The sequence below is a fragment of the Anastrepha obliqua genome, chromosome 1 (assembly GCF_027943255.1).
Source record: "Anastrepha obliqua isolate idAnaObli1 chromosome 1, idAnaObli1_1.0, whole genome shotgun sequence".
Taxonomy (NCBI): Eukaryota; Metazoa; Arthropoda; class Insecta; order Diptera; family Tephritidae; genus Anastrepha; species Anastrepha obliqua.
The window spans coordinates 31,423,784-31,432,792 of NC_072892.1; the positions used below are offsets into that span (position 1 = coordinate 31,423,784).

At 38.1% G+C, this 9,009-nt stretch overlaps 1 protein-coding gene across 1 annotated transcript in view; it reads left to right on the plus strand.

The window, feature by feature from the left end:
- Positions 1 to 8,017, plus strand: part of LOC129250017 (thyrotropin receptor) — a 76,606-nt gene extending 68,589 nt beyond the window's left edge. The window contains exons 15-17 of the mRNA XM_054889668.1: positions 5,033 to 5,228; positions 7,349 to 7,545; positions 7,651 to 8,017. Coding sequence (XP_054745643.1) covers positions 5,033 to 5,228; positions 7,349 to 7,545; positions 7,651 to 7,819 — 562 coding nt within the window. The 3' untranslated portion in view covers positions 7,820 to 8,017. The remainder of the gene's footprint in view (positions 1 to 5,032; positions 5,229 to 7,348; positions 7,546 to 7,650) is intronic.
- Positions 8,018 to 9,009: the final 992 nt, after the last annotated feature.

The following is a 9,009-nucleotide window of genomic DNA, read 5'->3' on the forward strand; positions in this document are numbered from 1 at the left end:
AATTGAAAAAACATATTTGATGATTATTTTTGGAAAATATACTCTTATTTTTATTTGAATATAAAGTAAAGCGTAGTTGTTGGGCGATTTCGTATGTATGCCAACTAATTTTATAATATGTGAACTGGGTCCTTGGATGTTAAAAAATAATTGTCCACATTTTTGCCGATTCGGATAGAGTTTGAGACGCTCTTTCACATGGTGAAAACCAGAAAATCGGAATATGCTGAAAAGCTTACTGCCTATGTTATTACGTTGTCGCCTGGACAATAGATATGTAACTACGTGCGGAACTCTTTTCCCTATACTGATTATACCTCGAAAAAGAATTGACCCATCTTAAAGAAGGAATTGTGAAACTGGATAAATTCAAATCCGACGTCAGTCAAATACTTTCTGAGGTACAGATTAAAAAGTTGGGAGACTCAACCGAACCATTCATTGGGATTGGGACGATATGGCACATAGGTTTTTTGAGAATAGGAAAAATATACTTTTTCTGGGAAACTTATTTTAAAATATGGATTGTCAAAGCTTCTGTGAAACATACCGAAAGTTGCAGAGATTGTTAAAACCCATTATCCATTAGGTGCCTGTACAATGCGGTATTAAAAAGAACGAGTTGGCTAATAAACTGGCTTATGGAGACTCTGCAAGCGCACCACTTGCCCCTGAACCCTTTCCAGGTGTCAATTCTGCATCGGTGCAATTATGGATTGACGACTTCATAAAGTCTACCCATAAAAGACGTTGGTCTGGGTTGAGCTCCTACAGAGTAGCTAAGTGCTTTGTGAAAGAACTAAACAGGAAATTAGAGACCTTTCTCCTAAAACTTACTAGAAAAGATCGGAGAGTACTGGCGGGTGTAGTCACCCACCTAAGCACAACGCCTGCGCTCAGCATATGTCTACCATGGGAATCATTGACGACCCAATATGCCTGTCTTGCCGTGAAAATAAGAACACTGCAGAGCATTTTCTCTGTAGCTGTCCGACGTTCTCTAGAACCTGACTTAGACTGTTGCGTTACTATGCACTGAGTATGGATAAGGATCGAAGAGTATGATCCGGATCTCTTAAGATGCATCAATGAGTTTATAAGATTCGCTGAAGAGTGATCTCATACCATTTTTCAGTCTTATCATCCATATAATATCTATCCTGTCTCTCTATTTGCTAGGGTCGTGCTAGGGCAATCTTTCCAAATAGGCAGGATTGGATCGAGGGAAAAATTTGCACCTCTGTCTTCACTGACGATTCCAAGATGGAATCGGGAGTCGGAGCAGGTGTTTTCTCTAATTCAGCAAATTTATCTATCTCCATTAAACTGCTAGTATTTTTCTGTGCGATCCTGCAGGCATTAAAATGCTTAGGGAACGCGGGAGCGAGGGAGATATTAACATTTTCTGCCATAGTCAAGCCGCGATCAAGGCTCTTACGACGCCATGGTGCAGAACGAAACTAGTAAACCCCTGTTAGGAGGAGATCAAATCTCTTGGGTATGCAGGTAACATAACTCTGATCTGGGTTCCAGGACATAGGAATATATAAGGAAATGAAATTGCTTCTGAGCTTGCCAGGAAAGGGTCAAAAGTGGAACTCAGAGACCTCCTACCCAGTCATCGGCATCCCCCTGACAGTTGTTATTTCTCAGGAAAGCGCAGTACAGATGAAGCTCTATTTCTTCATGTGCTATTTCGAAAACCCTTTAGCCCAAGTACTATAGACGGAGCACTCAGAAAGCTCTTTGGACTCCTCGCCATTCAATTTCCAAACTCGTAGGTGTGTTTATCGTTCACTAGACGATCGGCACACTCGCGGAAAAGCTGGATTTACCATTTAAATCCCTTTACAGAAGCTGTGCGGACCTTCCAGAGAAGGAGACTGTTGAGCACTTTCTCTGTAAATGAACGGGCTTAGCAGCTAGATGGTTAATATCACTGGGTGCTCCTTTCTTCGTCAACCTGGGGCAGTGCGCCTGGCTGGCTGTAGATATCTGCTTATTGGAGGTCTCATAATGGTATCAATACGGCGCTCTCGTGCTACTTGAGGATTGCCAGACTGGCACTTCAACCATTTCACCTACCTACCTACCTCTCTATTCCTGTAATCTATCTGGGTGTAGTACAAAGCTCTACCTGACTGACTGCTTGGACTTGTTCAACCCCCTACAAATCTAATCTAATCTAAGCCCTGAAGCTCAAACTTCGATAGAGATTCTAACATCTCATATTGTAAAGCTCCTAGGCATTTCATTCGGGTTCTAGCTAATGTAGGGCAAGGATATAGCAGGTGCTATTTGAGTATACAAAGAACTCGGTAACGAGGCACATATGAGGAATGATTAAGTTAAAAATATAAACAACTGAGTACCGTTCATTAAACAACCTAAAATTATCCTATGGCTCCTATCGACCTTTTCTCAGTTGTTTACTACCTTTTCAGACTTATGCCCCTTTCTCACTTACTTCCAAACTGCGTCAATGGATTGAAAAGCATCCGAAATCAGTTGTCAAATTTACGCCACCTTTTATTATTGAGTCATGTCAGCAACCAAAGTTACTTTTACAATTTTGCTTCGCATGCCCAGATCTGGCAATCTATCATTCTTGGTACATACGGAGATATGTATGCGATTCTCAATTAGCTAATGAAGTAATTCTGGGCGCACTTTGCTTGCGCCAGCCATTCTTAAGCCACCCTAATGGATTAATTGTGTGCGAGGCTCAACATGCGTATTCAGAGAATTTTTTATATGTACTGAAATATATCGAGCCATAACCGCCGAAAAAATGTATCCCACAAACTCGAAATTTTACAGGGGAAGGTTTTTTTTAAATTAAATCAGTTTGAATAAAGCCATTATTTTAAAATTTATAATGTAAATATTTTTTTGTGTAATACATTTAATTTTAATAAGTTTAAATAGATATTTGCATCATAAGGGTTGTTTTTGTGGGATACATTGTTTTTGCTTTCCTTCTGGCAACCTATTATTAAAAAAGTGTGTGGGTTACACAAACATTTATTTTAAGGAAGTGACTTCCCGTTTTTTTTTTATTTAATTTTTTTACTTAGTCCTTAAAATTAAATTACATTTGATTAAAAAAAAAAAAAAATGTATACATTTCTTAGTATATTCGATAAAACAAAAATAAAGTAATAGCCCTATTCCGAATAAACGATTCAATTGTACTATGTATCGAATCAACAGGCATCATGGTGTGTCCAGGCAACAAGTATGTGATTTTTATATTGTATTAGTCACAAAATTAGAATTTTCAACAAAATAAGTTAATGTCGCACACATAGCTCTGTTTTTGTTCTGTCCTACGCAGCTATCGCAATAAAGATGGACTATCGACTGGGTTTTTCTTTCATCGACTAATTTAAGGTATTGGAAAACAGTTGTGCAGTTGTTTCATTACACCCTCGTTTACCATCCTTTTCTCCCCATAAAAAACAAAACCCATCTCTTGTACCACTCTCATAAAAACTTTCATTGTAGAATGAATATTTTTTAGAATAGAACAAAGTAATACTTTTTCCATAGGGAGTATTTAAGACCTTTTGCAAGTCGAAACTTGTACATAAATAAGCCGCATTCTCATTGCATAGCTTTTGGTCCTCCAAAAATATTTGCTTACATTTCTCTTTGTCCTTTAGATGAATTTGATACTCTTCTGATGAATGCAATTGCTTTTTGGATTCTGTGTCTAAATTATTGTAATTCTCGCATAAGATACATTTATCTTTTTTAATATAGGTAAATGAAAGCCTAAATTGAAACTGTTTCTAAAAATATTACGGAATACTCTTAACGATAAGTGACTATTTACTTTATTAATAGTTTTCAAATGTTCTACATAATGCTGATATACAGTTTTTATGTTTCGAAATTCTTGAGGTAGATATAATTTTGTACTTTTATTCCTGCAATAATGTGAAGGAACCGCTGGTAATTGTACTATAAAGGATTTTACTAGCGATATGTTTGCTTCCTCAGATTTGTTGTGTGCAGTTGGCTTTTTTATATTTTCAAGGCAAGTTTTATACGAACTTCTATTTTTTATTACGGATATTAAAATCGTTTGTGAAATGTTCAACGTTTTCAATAAAAATTGTTGAGAAACTTTATAACTGCTATTATTGATATTGATAAAATAATTAAAGCTGCACTTTTTCCTGTCACTTTCTCCATATCGCCTTTTAATATCGACTTGTTTAACACAAGAAGACAGCCAATCTTTCTGTCTAATTTTGTTGCCGATTCCCCAAAAATGTTCATTTATTCTTACTCTTTCATCTTCAGAAATTTTATCATGACACGAATTTGGACATTTTTTCTTTAAGCACGGGTTGGACAAAACACTCGTATTTTTTTTCTTAACTTTTTGCAGTCTTTTAGGTATTCTCTTTTGCTTTCTGTAGCCCCTTTTCCCAACACACGTTTCCTCCTCGACTTCTTTTAAACTTTCCAAACCATTTAAATCAACGAAAGATTCATCTGAATCGCTATACGGTACCAGAGAGAGCTGTAAAAATATCCAATAATTCAAAACAAAAACATATTTTGCAAAAATAACAAATTCATACCTTCGACATATTGTTCTAAAGCTTTATCTTTAATTAAAGTCTCAAAAAATTGTGTTTTTTTTTATTTTGTTCCCTTGTGTTTCATTTATTTTAAAAGAGAATTTAATTGTATCCCACACAAGCGTTCAAAGAAAATGTAAACAAGTCACCATATGCATTTACATTAAAATTGTTTTTGTTATAAAATCTTAACGGTTTAATCTACAGCCATGAAATTTTGATAGATGATGCAAATGATGTTAAACTATCGATTTCGATAACAAAACAAAAATCGATTATGGTGTGGGATACATTATTTTGGCGGTAATGGCTCGATATCATCATTTTAAATTGACAATTAAGTGAATAAATCCATCACAAATTGACTATCACTGATTTAAGTAAAACGATTTAATAATTATTCACCATTTAATTAATAACTTTTATTCATTCCGCAGCATCTGCTTGCCGATGGAGATACGTGATCCCATTGATACGGTGTACTTGGTGGCAATTTTGGGCTCGAACGGTGGCGCCTTTTCCATCATAACGATTTGCTATGCTCAAATCTATCTGTCCCTGGGCGAAGAAACGCGTCATGCACACAGCACACACCGAGGCGAAATGAGCATTGCTAAAAAGATGGCTTTGTTGGTATGTATTTTGTGTTGTATGTATTTTTGGGGGATTAAGTTCGTAAAGTTTATACCGCAGACTTTTATTTAAACAAAGAAACAATAAGTTAATCAATTAATGGAAAAACTGATCTCACCTGTCATATCCGATCGTCTGTTGCAGTTCCTCCTGTCACTAAGCAGAATGGACTGTAGGCGACTGGTTGGACTGATAGCGAGCCACTTTCTATGGAGAGGATGATGAGACGGCGGACCACTTTCTGTGCGTCTGCCCGTCCTTCGCTCGAATCAGGCTTGAGCTCTTTGGCACTGTTGTGTTAAAAAGCGTCCACCTTGGCTGCTTGGTACCACAAGATCTGCTCAGATATCTTTCAGGTCGGGTAGATTTAAAGAAAATTAAAAAGGGAACTCGAGTGCAGTAAAATGGACTTAATCCTCCTCTTTCCACCTCTTGACCAATTTGTTGATGCCGTTCCGCCAAAAACGCCTGGTCTGGTGTGAAAGAATTTGCTAAGCCAGTTTTTAAAGACCTCTTTGTTATCGAAGGTAACACCCTTCATACGTTTTAAAAGGGGAGTGGAAAAGATAGTAATCGGTTGACGCAAGGTCCAGAGAATACGGCGAATGCTGAAGTACCTCCCACTCGAGCTCTTGGAGTACGGTTTTGTCGATTTGTACAACCTGGGCCTGGCGTTGTCTTTAAGGGGTATGGTTTCACCATGTCGACCAGATCTTTTCAGTCATTCATGCGCTGTAGCTGGTCAATGTAGAGCTTGTTGTTCAACGTTGCATTCTATTCGAGCATTTCTCAGTGCACCATACCCTTCCAGCCTCACCAAATACATATCATTATCTTCTTGGATGAAGATCTGGCTTTGGCGTAGCTCCTGGAGCCAACCACCCCTTTTTTATGCTTCATATTGATGTATAGGTACCATTTATCATTTGCCGTGACGATTCGGTACAAAAAGCGCCGTTTATGACTGCGTGCTGCTCGATGGCGGTTGCGATGTTGAGAAGCAATTTGAAGGCGACTTCCTTTGTTTTTTTTCGTTAAGCTCGAGAGGCACCCAGGCTCCCAATTTTTCGGTAAATTCCATTGAATGAAGATTAATGAGAATCGTTTTATGATCGTGGATCATTTTTTCCGCCAATTCACGACCTTCAAAAGTGATTTACGACTTTCTTCATAGAATTCAGAAAGCCTTCCGCTGCGGGATTTGTCATCGATATCAAAGCCGTCATTTTTGAACTTGGTAAACCATCTTCGTGCTGTAGATTTGCGTTCTCCATACTCGTCGCAACTGCCCCGGGATGCTTTGGCAGGTGTCGAAAATGTTGATTTTTGCCTCCTGAGTATTCCATTTCTAAGCCTCAAAACTAATAAAAATTAAATTACACAAAAATACAATTAACATAGTTTTGTAGAGCAGAAAGAGTTCTATCGAATGAATACTTACACTTTGCTAAACGGCAAACAAATCGTTGTAAAATAAAAGAAAATAAAAAAAAATCTATGACTTTATTCTCCAACCCAATAGGTTAGTCGTGGGTACGTAGATTTTATTCTTAAAGGAACAAGTTTTCGAGGAAACTCAGTTTTATTTATTATCACAAAAATATGAGTTTAACACCAACAAAAACATGACTAATTTCTCGCTTGTGTTAAAAATTGTACCTTTGGTTTTTAAGACTTATTGCATTTCTAGTTTTGATTACCCATTGCGCTTAAAATTAATTTTGAACTTTGACTAAGGCAACAGCCGAGAAAGTGCCAACTTTCCTCCACTTAACTATTTATTCGATTAGAAAAAAATATGAAATCAAAAGTCCGCATCACAATCATTAGTAAGCCACTTTCAGAATTCCTCACGAAGCGTGACTGTTTAAGAATACCACCCCAGTCACTTCGCAAAAACGCTCTGTGGATTCAGTACTTTTTCGTCTCTTGTATTTCTGCCAGGCGTCGTCTATAAATTTCTTTTCCTCATTCAAGACTTTGCCAATCTTTTTCCTTTATTGTAAAATATTTTTGTTTCTCCATGTACATTTATATTATATGTGCCTGTGTATGTATACAATTACCTATTTTTTGTAAATACATATCTATGAAATAAATGTTACGTTTTTATATTGCAGGTCTTCACCAACTTCTCTTGCTGGGCACCCATTGCATTCTTCGGTCTAACAGCACTCGCCGGCTATCCATTGATAAACGTGACTAAGTCGAAAATTCTCTTAGTCTTCTTCTACCCCCTGAACTCCTGTGCTGACCCTTATTTGTATGCCATACTGACATCACAATACCGTACGGATCTCTTTGCTCTACTCTCAAAGTAAGCCACATATCAATGTTTTGTTATCAATTTCAGCTTTTTGTAACGAAATTCCAATGTAATTAGATTTGGTTAATAATTCTGAGAAAGAATTTTCCCTTCCAGATTTGGCATTTGCAAGAATAGTGCACTGAAGTATAAGAATAGTCTTTCGGCACCGCACACCACCAATGTCACTGTGCACGGCTCCAGTCTACAACATCGGAGTTCTTCCTCGGCCAGTAGGCAGCCTGAGTTGCAATTAATGCTGAAAAATCATGAGGACTTTGTTTGAATTTACGATGAGCGTGAGACGAGACAAAAGCTTGTGTGGGCACTCATTTGCATGCATTATGCGCTCACGAACAGAAATATCCACATATTCCATTGCACTTAATGAATCAGTTTTGCTGAAAATTGAATAGCTGTATAAAGGTGTTTGTGCCTTTCAACGTCGGCAGGACATGACTAACGCAGTGGCATCGATTCAATATTCTCGTAATATAATATGAGTACATATGCATACTAAATGTGTGCATGTATATGTGTGTTTGATGTTATTGTAAATACTAATAAGTAATAATACCCATTAATGAATACCCAACAAACACTGAGGTTTGAGCACAACTTGAAGCTTGAACTCATTCTCGCCTGAAGGTATGCAGAGAGTTGCGTTTTTTTTTTTTGTTTGATTTCATTTCATTTGCCGAGGAACCTGGAGGGTGCACTGCGTGCATACTACAAGCATGACGACTGCTCACCCGCATCGCAACGACAAGTTCTTTCAATAAGAGCGACTCTGAGACTCACGGAGCCGTAAGGCTGAGTAATTTCTCCAAATTTGGCTAGTCGCAGGAATGGTAGTAATTGAGAGAAATATTCTGCGGAAAATGTTTGGATCTAGCACTTCGGCGATGGTGAGTGTCGTAGGCATTGGAAGAAAGAGCTGTATGGGCTTTACGACGTCATAGACATAGCGCAGCGAGTAAAGATCCAGTGGCTTCGCTGGCTGGGTCATGTCGTCCGCATGAATACAAAGGCTCTGGCTCTGAAAGTATTCGATACGGTATCAGCTGGTGGTAGCAGAGGAAGAGGAATACCTCCTCTGCGTTGGAAAAACGAGGTGAAGAAGCACTTGGCTTTACTTTCTGTGCTTAACTGGCGCCGGTTAGCAAGAAAAAGAAATGATTACTCGACTTATTAAACTCATCAAAAATCGAGTCAGCGGTCACCGTGTCAATCAAAAAAAAGAAGGCTAGTCATACCACACTGCTGTGCGCTACCAAAGCTTATGAGCTATAAAGCTCAAATAAACAAATCGGCAAAGGAGTTTGCTGAGACGCTTACTTAAACCTCGGTTCTGCCACAATTGGAGAAAGAAAAAGGGGACACCCGAGGAAAAGGTGGCTAGAAGATGTGGAGGCTGAACTTAGGAAAATGCGCGTGCAATGTTGGAGGGAAGTGACTGTAAATCGAGATCGATGG